This window comes from Mastigoproctus giganteus, chromosome 8 (genome assembly GCF_048544385.1).
Source record: "Mastigoproctus giganteus isolate SK-2022 chromosome 8, ASM4854438v1, whole genome shotgun sequence".
Classification (NCBI taxonomy): domain Eukaryota; kingdom Metazoa; phylum Arthropoda; class Arachnida; order Uropygi; family Thelyphonidae; genus Mastigoproctus; species Mastigoproctus giganteus.
The window spans coordinates 218442421-218459609 of record NC_143582.1 but is presented as its reverse complement, the minus strand read 5'-3'; the positions used below and the strand labels follow the sequence as shown (position 1 = coordinate 218459609).

General features: G+C 39.7%; 1 protein-coding gene across 1 annotated transcript in view; it reads right to left on the bottom strand.

Annotated features, from left to right (window-relative positions):
• The window catches only part of LOC150082295 (juvenile hormone acid O-methyltransferase-like), a 70366-nt gene that overhangs the window by 9163 nt on the left and 44014 nt on the right, over window positions 1-17189 (bottom strand). Inside the window, exons 2-3 of the mRNA XM_090380477.1 lie at window positions 5425-5711; window positions 2123-2336 (exon numbers count right to left, since the gene is read on the bottom strand). Of these exons, the coding sequence (XP_090236603.1) occupies window positions 2123-2336; window positions 5425-5711 (501 nt within the window). The remainder of the gene's footprint in view (window positions 1-2122; window positions 2337-5424; window positions 5712-17189) is intronic.

Here is a 17189-nt window from a genome sequence, read left to right as displayed (position 1 = left end):
TTTGCTTGAAATTACTCTCTTTTTAAATAAACGTCCTGATATCACCTGACATATAAATACAGACAAGGAGTGGTTTGAAACACAGTAATCACAAGAATCTTACGAATTAAGAAACTTAGACCCCACTAGGTTCGATACACATCTTCAAACGCCACAGCAACGTCTGGATTCTTCAAGAAAAATGTTATAAGTTCGAATGTCGTCATTGACGCAAGGAATTTTTGTGACCCTTCTTTACAACGTGGCAGAGTTAATCGATCTCAGATGAGGTTGCATGATTTTTCTTCCCGAAACTCGGGTTTTTCGTCTAGCAAGCAGAAAATCGACCAGAGAACACACGCAATTTACAGGTATATACGAAGCAATATGGCTTTAGTTGCCAATACTCCCAAAATTCAAAATGTTGTTGAGTTAGTCTGATAGGGTTGCGTGGTTTTTATTCGTGGGAACCATGGATTTTCTTTCAGCAAATAGGCAAATTGACCACAGAATACTCGCAATTTACAGACACTATATACTGACGATTGATTCAAATCATGATGAAACGCAGTTCGATCTTCATGAATCCTATTGTGACGTAGTGAATTAACATCATCAATAAGATCCAGAAATCGTGGAAGAAAGGATATATATCCTTTGAAACAACTTTTGTTCTTAAATACTGCATTTCCTGAAGATCTACAGAAATTTGAGTCCATTGTCAACAAGTAACTTATGTCTTCTCAATTCTCAAACTACAAACAATACTGGAGTACTACAGGTTTGTGTATCTATAATCATTGGGGTCAACGTAAAAAAATTATGCACATATATATATTCGATGGGCACTTGATGTATTTTTATATATTTATTTTTTTCACGTGTCAGGTTTCCTCAAGTGAAGATTTTTCCAGAAACTTTTGAGTTTTTCGCACAGCAAACTGGAAAACCAATCGAAGAATATGAACTATTATTAGAGATATAATAAAATGTTGCCTAAATATCCTTGGGTGCTTCGGAACTTAACGCACACTTATTCATCCTCGTGTGTAGCACAGTTGCTAGAATCAGTGACTTCCCCACACTTTATGGAAAAAGAGCTAAGATTCAATCCTGTCAATGACTCGAGGAAATTTTTATGAATTATTTTCGCAAAGTGGCTGGTTTTTTTTTTATGGGACTTCTCCGACGTACTGCCAGAACTTAGGTAAAGCATTATATTCTGAGGTCTATCTAGATGTCCAAGACATCAAGAGAGACCTCAGAATTCATAGTTTTGTTCAAAACAACCTATGGTCCCAGACAAAATCATGAAAACCAGCCCCAATTCATGAGGCTGACACCGTGAAAATTCATTGTCGGACGATACAGACCGGCAGGTAGCTTTCTCCAGAGTCTGCCACACCTAGACCCGACCTTCACCTTGTAGACCATATACCGTGACTCGTCACTCCAAAGAACAGCTCTTTATTGGTCTAGAGTTAAAAATCAGCGGCCTCACACCAAGTAAGATGGCGTATGGCATTAGTAGGGGTGTTAGTGGCTTGGGGAAGGATACACGACCATGGCAACCCATATCATGCAGCATTCTGTGCACAGTACTGGTGCTGATATGTGTCCCAATCGTTTCACTGAGGATCTGTGTGTGCTTAAACAACGTCGACCAGGGTTCAAAGGGGAAGATAATTTTTAGGATACTCCTGTCACGTTCTGCCAGCTTCAAAAGTTTTCTTGTTGTTTGGTGAATGTTTCACACCAGTCCGCTTCCATTTCCAGATCACATCACCAATCATCTTCCTAAGGATCTTCAATGCCGATGAAATGTCACGTTCAGATCGATTGCTCATATGGCACCTTATATATCTGCCCTGGTGGTCCGTTAACTCTGTCAATCTCGTTATATTGCATTCGTACTACTGTCTCCTGAAGGCTTATAAGCATATTTATCGTCGTGTGTGACAGGTGGTTCTTGGATAAGAGGTGATCAACTATCAACAAAGGAATGTCTAGTTATTAATGATAGAGAAGTGTATATTACTAGGTAGTTTTCTTCATAGCCGAGTTGAATCCATTTCAAAAATATGACAATCTACCAGGAAAAAGTTAATATGACAATTCAGAAAAGAGAAAGAAAGAGACTAACCTTCAAGTATTTACTCCATGAACTGTTTATTTTGATATATTCAAATGCTTTCCAAACGGGTGTAGAACTGCAAAATAGGATGGCACAGTAACCACCTGGTGCTAACAAGTGGAACACATTCTGAAACGCTACGTGGTAGTCCTTCGCCCATTGGAAACAGTAAATAGAAAAAATCTTCGCAAATTTGCTTGTCCATTCAAGAGGAAAGGAGTTTCTGAAATACAGAACATTGTACTAATAAAATATCCTTTTATGCAATAATCTGTTAGATAGCATGTCTAACCAATATTTTAACAAATAAAAATGTTAATGAATCATTTAGTAAACTTTAAGAGCAGAACAGGTTAAGGGGATGAGCAGAGATGCAGCGAATATTTTCTTAGAATATCATAATGTTTTGAAACGTTTAATCATCAACCATTTTCAATCCACTGTAGGATGAATGCCTCTCCAACAATTTTCATTTGCAATGTGCAATAGCCATCCATTTACTACCAACAAACTTTTACTACCAACTCATCAATTTCATCTGACCATCTCTGTTGTTGTCTTCCAGGTTTTCTTCTCGCTCCTCCTGGGTACCATTCTGTTATTTTCTTAGTCCATCTGTCATCACGTCTTCGAACTATGCGTCCTGCCCAACAACATTTTAGTTATTTAGTTTTGATAAGAATGTCCTTTACTTGAAGTTCTCAGCTTCTCTTCCATTCTTTTAGTGAGTGCCCAAGTTTCACTTCCATAAGTCATGGTGGGGAGTATACACTGGTTCATTATTTTGCGTTTCAGACAAACTGGGATATTGCTCTTCAGTATGTGACTATATTTTCTGAATGCTATCCATCCAAAATTTATTCTTCTCTTGACTTCCAATCATTTATCATTATTATAGCTGATGACTTGCCCAAGACAAGTATATGACTCCACCTTTTCAATTACTGCTCCTTCAATCATTATGTCTCTTCCTGTGGCATACTTGTTCATCATTACTTTTGTTTAGTCCAAAATCTTTACTAACTGTGCATAACTGATTCAGATTTTCCTCTAATTCTTTGGGATCTTGGCTCATGACCACAATGTCATCTGCAAATGGTAAATGGGTTAGGTACTCTCCGTTCACATTGACTCCTTTCTGCCACCAGTCTAATCTTCTGAAAGCTTCCTCAAGGGCAGCAGTAAACAGCTTCGGAGATATTGTGTCTCCTTGTCGAACTCCTTTCTCGATTTTAAATTTCCTACTGTCTTTGTCTAGTCTAATAAAGGATGTAGCACTCTCATATATTTTGTTCAAAATCATAATATATGGAGTATCTATGCCTTGTCTTTCCAGTGCCCGAAACATTGCCTTATGCTGTATGGAGTCAAATGCCTTTTCATAATCCACAAATGCCAGGCATAATGGTGTTTTATATTCATTTGCTTTCTCCATTAGCTGTGATATTACGTGAAGGTGATCCATAGTTGAGAATCCTGTCCTAAAGGCAGCTTGCTCTTCCGGTTGATTCTCATCAAGTATTCTTTCTAATCTGTTAGTAATGACCCTTGTGAACAACTTGTAGATGTGGGATAACAAACTAGTTGGTCTATAATTTCCAATTTCTAATTGATCTCCTTTCTTATGCAACAAGATTATGATTGCCTTATTCCACGCCTTAGACGTCACACCTTTCCTAATGTATTTTGGGAAGAGTCTTGTCAGTTTCTCTGTTATGTCTCTTCCTCTCAATTTCCACCCGGGAATTTCTGATTCTTCATTTTCTTCAATGCACGTTCTACCTCACCAGGAAGGGTATCGGGTATGTCGCATGTGTTACAGATTTGCGATCCATCTTTCCCATTTCTGGCATCATTTTCTTACTCATTATATAATACTTATAGCAGTCTTCTGCTATTTGAATTATGCCTTCTCTGCTATTTAAGCTAATTTTTTCTTCTTTGGATTTCTTTTTACCAATAGGTTTCTTAGGCTTTATCACTTTCAGAAAGTTGTTGTGTTCCTCGTCGATATCTTGGTCCTGAACAGTCTGCAGAAGCTCAAACTTGTTCTAAGTTGCAGTATATTCTGCTTTTTCTCCTCTTCTGTTGGAAGAGGAGAAAAAGTAGTATGTATCGTGAGAAAAAACAGTGGTATAGTCACCGTCCTCCCGGTGTGAGGAGGACGGTGACAATGCCACTGTGCTACCGCGCAGACAACTAGCGTGCACAGATAAACGTTACCAAGTGTACCATTCAGTGGATGGTCTTGAGGATAGGCCTGTGGACTAAGCAACCAGTTCATGCACACTTGGTGGCTTACGTACTACATGGCCTGTACACCCGCACATTTACTGATATATTATATCTTCGCAATTTAGGCCATATAAAGCGCAATATAGCCTAAGTTGCTGATGGTCCTAAAACCCTACACCGACCAAATATATGTCTAAATTGTGTGTGTTCTGTGGTCGATTTGGTGTTTTGCTGGACGAAAACTCGAGTTGCCGTGAAAAACTATTCTACCCTCGCTTGAGATCGACTAACTCATCCAAGTTGGTTGTGAAAAAGACCCATTGCGTCAAAAGCGTCATTGACGGGATTCGAATTCAGATTTATCCTACTCGGTATGCGAGGGCCGTATCATACCAACTGTGTTACCCGCGCTTAGCCTGGAATGGGCATCAGAGCACTGTTTCTGGACATTGGAGGAATGGAAAAGAGTCACCTGGTCTGATTCATCAGGGTTCCAGCTACATCGTGCCGATGAACGTGTACGTATTGGATGGTGAGCAGGCTAATTGCTGCAACCGGACTGCACAGTTGAGACAAAAACAGGCTGATGGCAGTGGTGTCATGGCATCTGTTTTCAGGACATCGGTCCTCTCCTTCTCATTGAACGCATCATCACCAACCAGATCCTACCTCAGAATTGTTTCGGATCAAGTTTTGCTCTACATGGTGACCGTATCCAGATGGACTCTTTCAGCAAGACGATGCTCTATGTCAATAGGCCTGCATTTTACAGGAACGGTTCGCGAATCGAATCATGTCCAAGCATTGATTCCCTGGCCGCCAAATTCTCCCGTTATCAATCGAACATTTATGGGACGCGGTGGAATGCAGCATTCGCCAGTCCAAGTCAGTGACTCGTTTCTTTGCCAAACTCCGCGACGTCCTTCAGTCCAGCTGGTCCTGAATACTTAAGAACACCTTCCGCGGTTTTGTTAAAACGATGCCACGCCTGGCACAAGAGGTTTATCATGGCAAAAGACGGCCCAACACGCTATTAAGTAGGTGATCTTAATGTTTTGGCTCAGGAATGTACTTACCCGTCTTCAATATCTGCTACATGATATTCGATTTTCTCTGCCGAGTAATGTGTTCTGCAGAAGTCAATCATATTTGGGAGGATATCAAAAGCCACCAACTTCCTCAACTTCTGGCAGTACGGAAGAAGACGGTCCTTTGTCGTGTCACCTGGTCCACAGCCGATATCCAACACATAATCATCGTCGCTCCAGTTTAATTCTGCACAGACTTCTTCAAAAAACTTTTTGGCATCTTTCGCCTGCAGTTTGTGACTGCCGACGTACAGTTGCTCATCTGGATTCATTGCCTAATGGAAAATGCAAAAGCTGTTAGAAAGTTTCCCGATTTATTGATAATTTATTGTTATTTACAGCATTTCTCAACGTTCTGCTTCTGGTGATTGTTTTTCGAGCGAAATAAAATTCACGAAATTACTGCTTTGGCCTCTCCTCGTTTAAGACTTTTGGAGTTTTACTTTATTACAGTGCATTGCGAACCCACTTACTTACTCATTGGGAAAGAGAGATTGCGATGTCTTCCTGAAGAAACACACTTTTAGTCTATAGACAGATCAAAAGCAAGAACTCATATTCTCCACTAGAGATGAATTTTATGACACAAAATTGATCAGAGTGGACATAGTGTACTTGTCAGGCGGTGCCAGTGGTATCCCACAAAACCGAACTTAGTTTTACTGTGAAGATGTAAGACTCTGAAAAGCCAGATGAGCGTGAGTCATGTTGGGCACCGTAATTTATGTGTTGCTGTGTTGTTCATCTGGCATCTTAGTTACTGGGAGGTGCGATCACTATGGAACTCGCTTCCCAGAATTTTTCTCCTCGCTTGGGGCTTCCTCCTGGCCTGGAAGAGCCAGGGGGAAGTCCCAAGTGAAGAGAAAAATGGAGACAGTGGAAGAAGGGGGAATCAAAGGTGAAAGTGAAAGGGGGCACCAAGAGAGGTGTCCCGAAGGCCTTTGAGAGCTAAGTAAACCTGTAGAAGTTGGGATGCTCTAAAGAAGGGTGGGAGGAGTAAGAGAGTAAAAGTTCCTAAGCGTGGATAGATACTTCTAAGATTTGTCGTACATGAAAAGAAAATCTGGGCGAACCACATCCCTAAAAATTTGCACATAGGGTTCGAGGATCTATTATCGGCAACTCGGCGCAGTTAAGTTAGCCCTGTCAAAAGCATGAACAGCGCTGCGGTCGTTTGATCATTATACACGAGATCACAGCCTCCACCGTAAGTGTCCCTTTCTCTGATTTTGAAGTGATGGTACCGCATTCCTCCTTTTCTACAGATAAAATAACGTCTAGAATCTCTTTGTAGGCTGAAATGGGACTCATCAGAGAACAGAACTGTATCCCATTTTTCAGGACTCCAATTTATGACACCGCGAGTTTCTGAACAGTGTAAACAGGCAGCCGAGAAAGCCTATGGTGTCCTATTGATGATTTATCAGACGCAATTCTATACAGATAGCGAAGTCATAATCACACTGTATAAGACAATTGTAAAACCAAATTTAAAACAGTGTGTTCAAGTATGGGGACTTCATCTGAAAAAAGACATATTGACAAGGTCCAAAGACAGGCAACTAGTAATGCGAAATTGGCAGGACGACCGTGAGGGAAAAGGCTCCGATTATGTGGGCTACAGAGCTTGGCAACTAGGCATCTCAGAGGTGACCTGATTGAGGTTTATAAGGCTCTGAGAAGTATTAGTAAAATGAAGGTGGAATTCTCACTGTTCTAAACAATTCCAGAATTAGGTCATGAATTCAAATTACAGGCCTTGATATTTAGATTAGATTGTAGGAAGTTCTCTTTTAGCCAGCGAGTTGTCGATAGCTGGAACTAGTTGTTCTCGCAGGTAGTTTTTTTTTAAATTTCTCAATAATTCGTATTTTTGTTTACTACAAATAAAAGGTGTAAAAGATATAAAAAAAACGCACAGTAAGTATTGCAATCCGTTAAGAAAAGATAACACTTTATTAAACTCAAAGTAGAATTCCAAAACCATTAAATCTTTTCGAGGAAAAGAAAACTCTTACAATTGTGACAGGTGGTAACAATCGTAAGAGTTTTCTATCTTTGGAAAAGGTTTAATGGTTTTTGGTCGGTAACGTGAAGGCAACGCCAAATAATATTTGAACCCGCCCACATACCACAACAATATCACTTCATCAAAGAAATACCCCAACCCGCCCAACCCTGTTACCTGTAGAACTCCTTCCAAAGGTCAAAGATCATCTACTCCAGAAATTTACATTAAGAACACAATTTCGTGAGAGTCTGCCTTCCAAGAGATTATCCCTCATTGAGAGAAAACCCCACTAAGTTCAACAATCCCCGACAACTGTCGAGAGTGTAATTCTGACATGGGGTTATCTGAACCGAGAGAACAAGGTCAATCAATCCTTGATAAAGGTCTAGAACTTTACTCTGACTTGCACCGAGAAAACACGTTAAGAGATCAACAGGCTTTTCTGCCATTGAAGATAACTTCTTGTTATTCAGTATTTCAGATGGGATCCTTAAAATAATAATGGATTTCAGTTGACCACTGACACGTGGAAAGGTTTCATTTGCGATAACAATTCTTCGTTACGTATGCGTTAAAAGGAAAGTGTCCATCCTACTACTGATGACAACTCAATAAACCCCTTCATTTCATGAACACAGTCCAAAAATGAAATGTCACCAAACCCTCTTATATTTCAAAGAGCTTCGGAAGTCACACTTTCATCAACCGGTGAAATACCACCACTTCGCTTATTGGAGGCTTGAAGTGGTGAAACCCATGTTTAGTCTCTAGAGCAAAGTTTCTAGAGCAAAGGGTTACAAATTTGAATACAATCACAAATATTACAATTACAATTACAACCATGCTGAGGCCAGAAATCTGCGTATAGAATCCCCCCCCGTTGAATGTGAAGTACGACTTTCCTGTGGAAAGATGTACGAGGACTATTATGAAATGGGTAGAGATCTTGGGTATCCCAGAAGGATATCGCTGTCTATTGCTTGAAAGAGACACGTTTTTGCTTTCTTCTGAGGGTATGGTTGTGAACATGGAGTCCACACATCGAACGACGTCAAGATATCGTCACTGTTGACGTCCACATTCTTAAGCCTTACGATTAAATCCTGGCTGTTTTTCAATGATCTCTGGTTCTTTGGAACTATCTGGGAGAGCAGATGTGTCAACCATTTTGATATCTTCTGCCCGTGGTGATGCCTACCACTGATAATAGATCTGGAAGGGAATCCTGGTTTATGCGCTTTTATATTAGCAAACGGTACGGCGCTTCCAGGCTGTTAGGATTAAATTTCTTGTGGAGTTCTTCATCTATATATTTGCTGTCGAGCAAGGCTTGTAGTTTCCTTTTGACGTTTTTCTCAAGACCACTGGTAGGATCTGTTTTCAATGTTTTGTAGATGCTGATGTCCTTTAAAAGCTCTTCTACTTTTGTGATGTAATCTTTCCTGTCAATAATGAATGTTGTGTTTTCTTTGTCTGCTTTTGATACATGGCTATTTCTGCCTTCTTTCAGGTTTTTTTAAGGCTCTTCTTACGCAGGTGGTTAGATTGTTATTCTCCTTGTACATCCTCTTGTAATCTGTGTTGTGTAGTAATCGCATGTCTATTCTATAGATGGCATCCTTGACTTGATTGTTCTGAACATTCTTTAATCTGTTCTGGAGGCCGGGCTAGGGAGTCCAGAGTGGAGATAAGTGTAGGGCTAAAAGTGTAGGGTTAAAGTTAACTTCTGCTGTTGTGAAAGTTTTCGAGCTTAGGTTGATGATATGGCTGGGTAGTTAAGTTGAGGTATCGTGCGATTAGGTGCGTATGGGGAAATTTGGGAAGGAATGATTATTGCTTGAGTTTTGTGGTAAATATCGGGTTTTAAGACTAGAGTTTTTTCTAGAGATAGAGATACAACAGCTGTGCAGTTACTACATGATTGTAATTGTATTCAAATTTGTAACCCAAATTTTTGTCCCACCCCCCAACAGCACGGTCTGATGGTGGGTATCTGTAAGATACCTAAGACGTCACCTTAATGTATAGTAGTTACCACTTAACGTCCTTCCCTAACTATATTAATCAGAGTCCCTTAAATATTTTAATTTTTGGGTTTTTATATAATGATTAATCGTGGTTATCTAATTTCAGAGTGGATGGACTCCATTTGTCCTTATTCGGTTTACATTCCTGTGGATCAAAAAAATGGAGTTTGTGCAAGAGATTTATGACTACTACATAAGTAATTGCAAAAAAGCCGAAGACGGAACAGTTACTTTGGAGTACCATTCAATGACCATTGCAATTAAGAAGCCAGCAACGAACCGGTGAAAGGGGAACCAATTACGCTTATGGAACTGAAGTTCCATGAGAACATTTTATATTATATAATTGTATTTATACGTTCGCACAATTATAAAAACTGCTGATATGGAACGTCGCAGTCGAATTGCCACACAATTTCTAAGTGGCATTTATTATCGACTATAAATACCACAAAGGATCGTAAACTGATTTCTTTGTATTAATCAGATTTCACATTTAGTTTTCAATCATTTTTGTTAAATCCTTTGCCACCAGTTGTGGTGTGTTTTATTTTTACAATGAACTCTGTCAGCTCCTGCAATAAAACTTATAAATACAAAGTTTCTGAGTTTTAATAAACCATATATACGGAATGAATGCAAACTAACCCACCAGTAGGTCGCAATTTGAGTACTGTATATGGTCTGGAGGCCTCACTTTAGGAAGGGTGTAGATCTGCTGGGACTGTTGCAGAGAAGAGCGACCAGACTGGCGAAGGTTACAAAAGGGTTTTCTTACCCAGAAAGGCTTTAGTTCTGGAAATTACAGCGTCTCGATTACAGGCACCTGCGGAAGTTCTCATTGAGGTGTTTAAAGCCTTGAATGGATTGCTAATGGATTCCTCGGACCACGTTTGGTAAGTACTAACCACGGCTGACCGTGAGCATCCCAATAATTGGGCCGTTTCTGATAAGCTCTGACCCAGCCGTCTGGCCATTAAAATTTGACCTTTGTCAAACTCGCGTACGTCCGCTGCCTTTCCCATCTGAAGAACAAGACTAACACTGATTAACGGAGCTCAGTATCAGGTGTTTTTTAAACCGTTTCTCGACTGCACACGTGCCGTAGATCACCTGCAGTTGCTTCGATTGACATAATGACCTGCTGGTCATAATGTTTTGACTCATCGGTGTAGATATATTGTATGCGATATTGTAATAAAAGATAGAAACAATATTTATCGAATAAAATGCTAATGTAATTCGATCAAACATCATATCCTCTTGTAACATGAATACAATTGTCTTAAGCTAATAAAAGAAGAAACTACATCGCCTTGCAATTAATATCCAGATATTTATTGTAGGGCAGTGCACAAATAAGCTTTATTTACACGAAAACTAATATTTTCTCTAAAATATTCTATCCTCACACGATCCAATTCATCACAGAGATTCTCTACAGGATAAATTCAAGCTCTGGGTTGGCCAGTTATGCTTTCGAAGTTCATGTCCTGAAACCAATATGTCACGACGTAGGAAACGCAATATCGTCCAAAATACAACCTATTTTGTATTCTCAAAACAACATAGTTGTATTACCAGCCAAACCATGAAAAACAGACCCTGATGATCAAGCTGAATTCACCCACCCTAATTGTCGGACAATGAAGTATTCCCCTGGCATCTACCACACCTATGCAAAACCAACATGTGTCCCAACCGTCTCGCTTAGGTCTTGGCTGCCCTGCGACAATATCAGTTTGATTTCCGAGCTGACGATTTTTTATAGTGTTCGCGAACTCGTGTGTAGCACAGTTCGTATAATCACCGTCCTCCCCAGACGGGGTGGAAGAGACTTGAGTTCGTATCCCGTCTGTGACGTGAGGAACTTTTATGCAGTGTACCTTTTATGTTCCTTTTATATCAGGAACGTTAGATTTTAACATCTTTTTCACAACATAGCTGGTTTACTCTGTGTCAGGCGTAGGTGGCATGGTTTTTACTCCGGAAATTGATTTTTTGTTCAGAAAACACATAACAAAACACATGCAATTTACATATACTGTATATTATAACTAGTATACATTGCAACATGGCCTAAGTTTCTAATAGCCTAAAGCCCAACAAAAACCAACACATTCCGTCAGCTTCAAGGTTTTCGGGATCGTTTTGTGACGGTGTCAGCACGTACAGACTAATTGATTATGTGGCACTCTATTATCATTCCGCGTTGGAAGTATTTAACTTGCGGTCGCGACATCTTGCATTCACAGTCTCATTACTTTCACCGGGAAGGCCCATGAGCATATTAACACTTGTGTCTGACACGAGGTGCGTAGAAAAGACGTCACCCACACTGAAAGAACGAACGAGTGGTCCGATATTAGTAGTAAGGCAGTGTAAAATTTAAGCTAAGAACGCAACAGACGGGTCTTCACTCCCGACATTACACGCTCGCTGGCGATTAATGTTTTACGTCTTGACCAACATTATTCCAAGCTATTTGCAAGATTTCTCTCAAATTTTGTGAAGATGGGCAACTTCACGAACTTGACGTCAAGGTCTAGATGATCCCATAAAAGCGCTATCGGGTTTAAGTCAGGAGATTTGGGTAGCCAGATTGGGGAGTCCCTGTTCTCTTATAATATAAAATTTCTTCCACAAAGTCGAAGTCCACAGGATATTGGATTGTATTCAGAAATTCCAATACTTCTCATGGACTAACTTTCTTTATACAGAGTTATAATAGCACTTCTTTTTTCAATATTGAGTTCGTTATTTCTTGCCATGTTTCTCACGAAACACACAAAACTGACACCACTCTTTCTGAATGACGGGTGTTCGAATTAACAAGTTACAGCTCTTACTCATTTTATATTATGGAAAACACTTTAGAATCATCTACGATCTTCTATAATATTCACTGCGCATACGTTCCAACATGATGGTTATCTTGGACATGAGAAAGTTTAGTTTCGCGTGTTTAACGTATTAAAGAGTAAAATTGAAGGAACTTTTATTTTCTGCAGAATTCATATTTTATGTTTAAAATAAGGCGCAATAAACACACATATCTGTATTTTTATTTTGTTAAAAACTGAAAAAATGCAAAAGTATTGGAATACATTAAGAAAATATACATATATTGGTAAACTCCAAGCAGAAAATTCAAAAACCCATTTGTAAGGTTGTCGTCACCATTTTTATTATAACCCACCCACCCACATACCTCGGCAATATCACTGTCAAAGAACACCTCAACACACCCAGCCCTGTTAACTGCAGAAATTCCTTCCAAAGGTCAAAGATCATCTACTCCAGAAATTTATATTAAGGACACAATTTCTTGAACTTCTGTCCTCCAAGAGATTATCTCTCAATGAGAGAAAACCCTACTAGGTCCAACATCCACCGACAACTGTCTAAAATGTAACTCTGACACGGGGGTATCTGAACCGAAAGATCAGTCAGTCCTTGATTACTGTCTAGAGCGTTACTCTGACTGGAACCGATAGAACACGTTGGGAGATCAATAGGCTTTTCTGCCATTGAAGATAACTTCCTGTTATTCAGCATTTCAGATGGCATCCTTAAAATAATAATGGATTTCAGTTGACCAATGGCTTATGGAAAGGATTCATTTACGATAACAATTCTTCGTTGCGAACGTGTTTAAAGGAAAGTGAGCATCCTACTTCTGATGACAACTCAATCAACCCCAAGAATTGTATTGACACAGTTCAAAAATATAATTTTTGGACTGTGTCCATCCAAGAAGTTCAGAAGTCACATTTCCCAATAACCTATTTTTAAGATTACAACACAGCGATATCACTTCGTCGACGATGTTGGTCCACTTGAAAGCAGTGAAAAAATCCAGGCTTTCGACCAACACATTCAGGACAGAATGTGTGGACATATTGTGTCCACAGGATAGAAGTCAAATTATCCACCTTCCTGAAGATTAAATTTCCGTCTCACCTTCCTCGACAGTCTAATGATAAGCGATTCTAACACCAACGTCAAGAATTCTCACTGATCTCTAAACACGGAGACGGCTGTAGCATTATTAAGGCTGTTGGGGTCAGCCATAAACGCCTTTTGTCAGTCCCGAATTTGGGAAATTGGTGATGCATTCTGGTGTTGATAATAGTGTCGCCTAGTGTGCAGCGTCTCGGATGATGTCACTAAGTAATACTAACCTTTGCTGTGGTTAAAAGCTTCACTATCTGGAATCGTGCAGATTGTCCAAAATGCTTTCGCGAAAAGCCTTTCTACAATTTTTCATTGAAGGATCCCTTCTAAACAGCACAATGAATTCCAAATCCATCCTTACAAATGACAATACAATAAACGCGTCTAATGTTTCATAAAATTAATTGTCAATGAGTGCCACTCCTTGAGATGCATCCGAAGTTCGCATTCCCCACTGACCTCTCTTGCAGATCACTTGCAAACTTGCCGTCATCTCAATCCACCTGTGAATACCACGGAGTTATATAGATACCTTCCAGTGTGACGTCACAATTCGACCTCTATCTGTGTTTCCAATTTGCAGAAATTCTATTGCATATTCTTACCAGATGCATCATTTTACCACGATTTCATTGTTACGCTGCATATCCTTAATGCTCAACGTACAGTTCCAGTTCCACAGAATGATTATTCCTTACATTCTTCAACCCTTCACCTTCTCTGGACGGCATCGTGCCTCCCTTTCTCCTATTATATCATCATTGATTGATCTCATAAAAAGCTAATATATTCATATTTACAATATTCCTTTCATTACCGTATCAATTAAATTCAGTTTTGAATCTTGGCCGTTTTACACCTCTGAGGCATCCCTTGTAGGTAAATAACCACGCTTTTCACGGTAATGTGTAGCTGCAAATGATATGTGTACTCATGTACAATTTATAACTGGTCAGTCGCCTCATCTATTTTCACACCCGGTCCACACACCTTTTCCATCTCTCATTATTACACAATATATTTCCAATAATACTACCTCCCTCATCTGGAAACAAAGCATACTGCAATGAATGATTCATTTCTGGTGGGCGAGACTCTAGAGAGCTTTGCTGGTATAGTATTAAACCCTTCGGTCTCTGTAGAACTCAATATATACGTGCAAATACATCCCGATATCCATATTACAGTCATAGGCCAAAAATGGAAACTATATTCAATGTGCAGTAGGGCCACTTTTTGCCCGAATTACAGACCGTGCACCTGGTGGCATGGATTCCTTTAAGAGTCTGACGAACTCAAAGTTCCGATTTCACCTTTCTTCCATCAGAATACTTATCCACTGTTGTATTATGATCATATAGGATTGGGTGGCCGAACTACCCTTTTCATACATCTGTAAAATTTGTATCTGGATGATTCGAGGAATATTCCCAAGATTTCCAGCACGTTCCCTGCCTGCTTAATTCTGAACTGAGTTCATATTTAGAGAATTGAGCAGCCAGGGGAGATATTGTAAATCTTGGGAATGTTCTTCGAATCATTCAGACAATTTTTTCACTGCGTGCAGCTCAATTTTGGTCTTGGAAGGATCCATCGCTGTCCTAGCAAATGAAGCATTGTAAGGTAAAGATGGTCCGATAGGACAGAAGGACATTCATTAAAGATAACACGACCTTCTGTCAGTATGAGTGGACTAAGTCTGTACTCCCTACCATGATTTCACCTTCAGCTGCTTGAGTGTAGGACACGAGGCAATCTGTCTGCTTGGCTTCATAAGGTTCACGCTACACTAACACCATTATTTTGGTGAAAAAAAGTGATGCACCAAAATTATGGTGTTTATCAGACCATGCGATCTTTTTCCACTGTTCCACAGTCCAGTCGTGCTGTTGGCAGGCGTCACTCCAACCGAATCTTCTGATCATTTACAGAAAGAAGTGACTTTCTTATATGCACCCGATTAGCAAGATTCTTCCAAGATTCTTCAAGTGGCACCTCATAGTTCGGTTTGAAATGGGGCTTTCTTTGGCTGAATTGAATTAGTCAGTCATTTTAATTTACTCACTGGCCAAAAAATTAGAGACATTTGCAATTGAAGTCAGTAGATAGTTAAACGTACGCTATTCAAAAGTAAGTTGACCATTGGCAAATTCACAAGTTCTTGATATCAGAACTTTCTGATGTCAAGAACTTGTGTAAATCCAATCATTGTGAAGATTAGTGTTCTTTGCGATTTTCACCAAGATGTTGGAACATGTTTAGCAGCAGCCACAATTTGAGAAGACAAAGGAATTCACTGGTGGTGTCGAAAACTACCATCCATAATGCATACAATGAATGGAAGAAGAAAGGAAAATGCAGATTTTCGGCAGAAAGTCGGTAATCCAAGGAACTGTGTCAGAAAAGACGGTACCCTGTATTGAAAATGACTGATTAGTTAAATTTAGGCAAAGAAAGCAAGCCCATTTTTTCAAACCGAACTATGAGTAGGACTTGAAGAATCTGAGATTTGGTAACGTGCGTATAAGAAACCTACTTCTTTCTGTAAAATATTGGAAGATTCGACTGGAGGGGCGCCTGCCAACAGCAAGACTGCATTGTGGAACAGTTGAAAAACATCGCATGGTTTTACGACTCTCAATTTACACTTTGTTGCACCAAAATTCAGCTGATAGTGTAGTTTCAACATCATGAAGCCGTGCAGTCGGACTGTCTCGTGTCCAGCACTCAAGCGGCTGCAGGTGAGATCATTGTATGGAGTATGTTTGCTGGTACAGGCTTAGTCTACTCATACTGGCATATGGCCAGGCCGTGTCATCTTTAATGAATACCCTTCTGTCCTTGATTTGCTTGATTTCTACTCAGATTGCGATGGATTTTGATGGAGGTGTGGGATCTGTCAGACCAGGATCCACAGCTCACAGGCTATTAAGAACAAAGAAGCAAATTATTCTTTACATAAATCCAGGCCACCCTGAGTGACTTAGTCAAAGATTCAGTATTAGACAAATGGTGCAAGGAAGCCAAACGCTTTTGCTGAACCAGCCGACAACAAAAAGAAAAAAAAATTACTGAGCTTTTATGAAATCCTGGAAGAGGTTGGAGTTACTGGTAAGATCGTACGGTGGGTCGAAGGCTGAAGAAAGATAGGAGACAGAGGGTCATAAATGGTCTGTCTTCAGGATGGACAAGGGTCACAAGTTGGAGTCACTCCACTTTCCTTTTCGTTTAGGTACGTGGCAGAGTTAGTCGGTCTCAGGTATGGACAGCAACGTTTCTCCTCCGGAAACTCGGTTTTTCTTCCGGCAAAACAGGCAAATCAACCAGACAAAGTATTCAATTTACGGACATAATACACATGTGCAAATGAAATAGTTTTTAGGTGAATTTAAATTAACCGAATAAAAAAAAAATCAATTATTGTTTTTTAAAAACTGTCATCGCAAAAATCCTTACACGTAAATAATACATACACAGTAGAAATCCTCCATTTTTTTTTATTCATACAGAATAATTTTTACATTTGTATTAACAAGTCCCGTACCAATGAATGCCGGACCAGTAGAGAATCAAAAAAATCCTGTGTCCCTATTATTGATTCGAAGAGCCTGGAATAGTCAACTCGAGTTCCTCAATCAGCGAAAAGGACTGAATCTTTTTCATAAATTCACTAAGAACAGAAATATAATCGACCTCAATTATGGAACGATGGTCCTACTCCTGCGTGTCTTCATAACATCTTCAGACATCCACAGAAA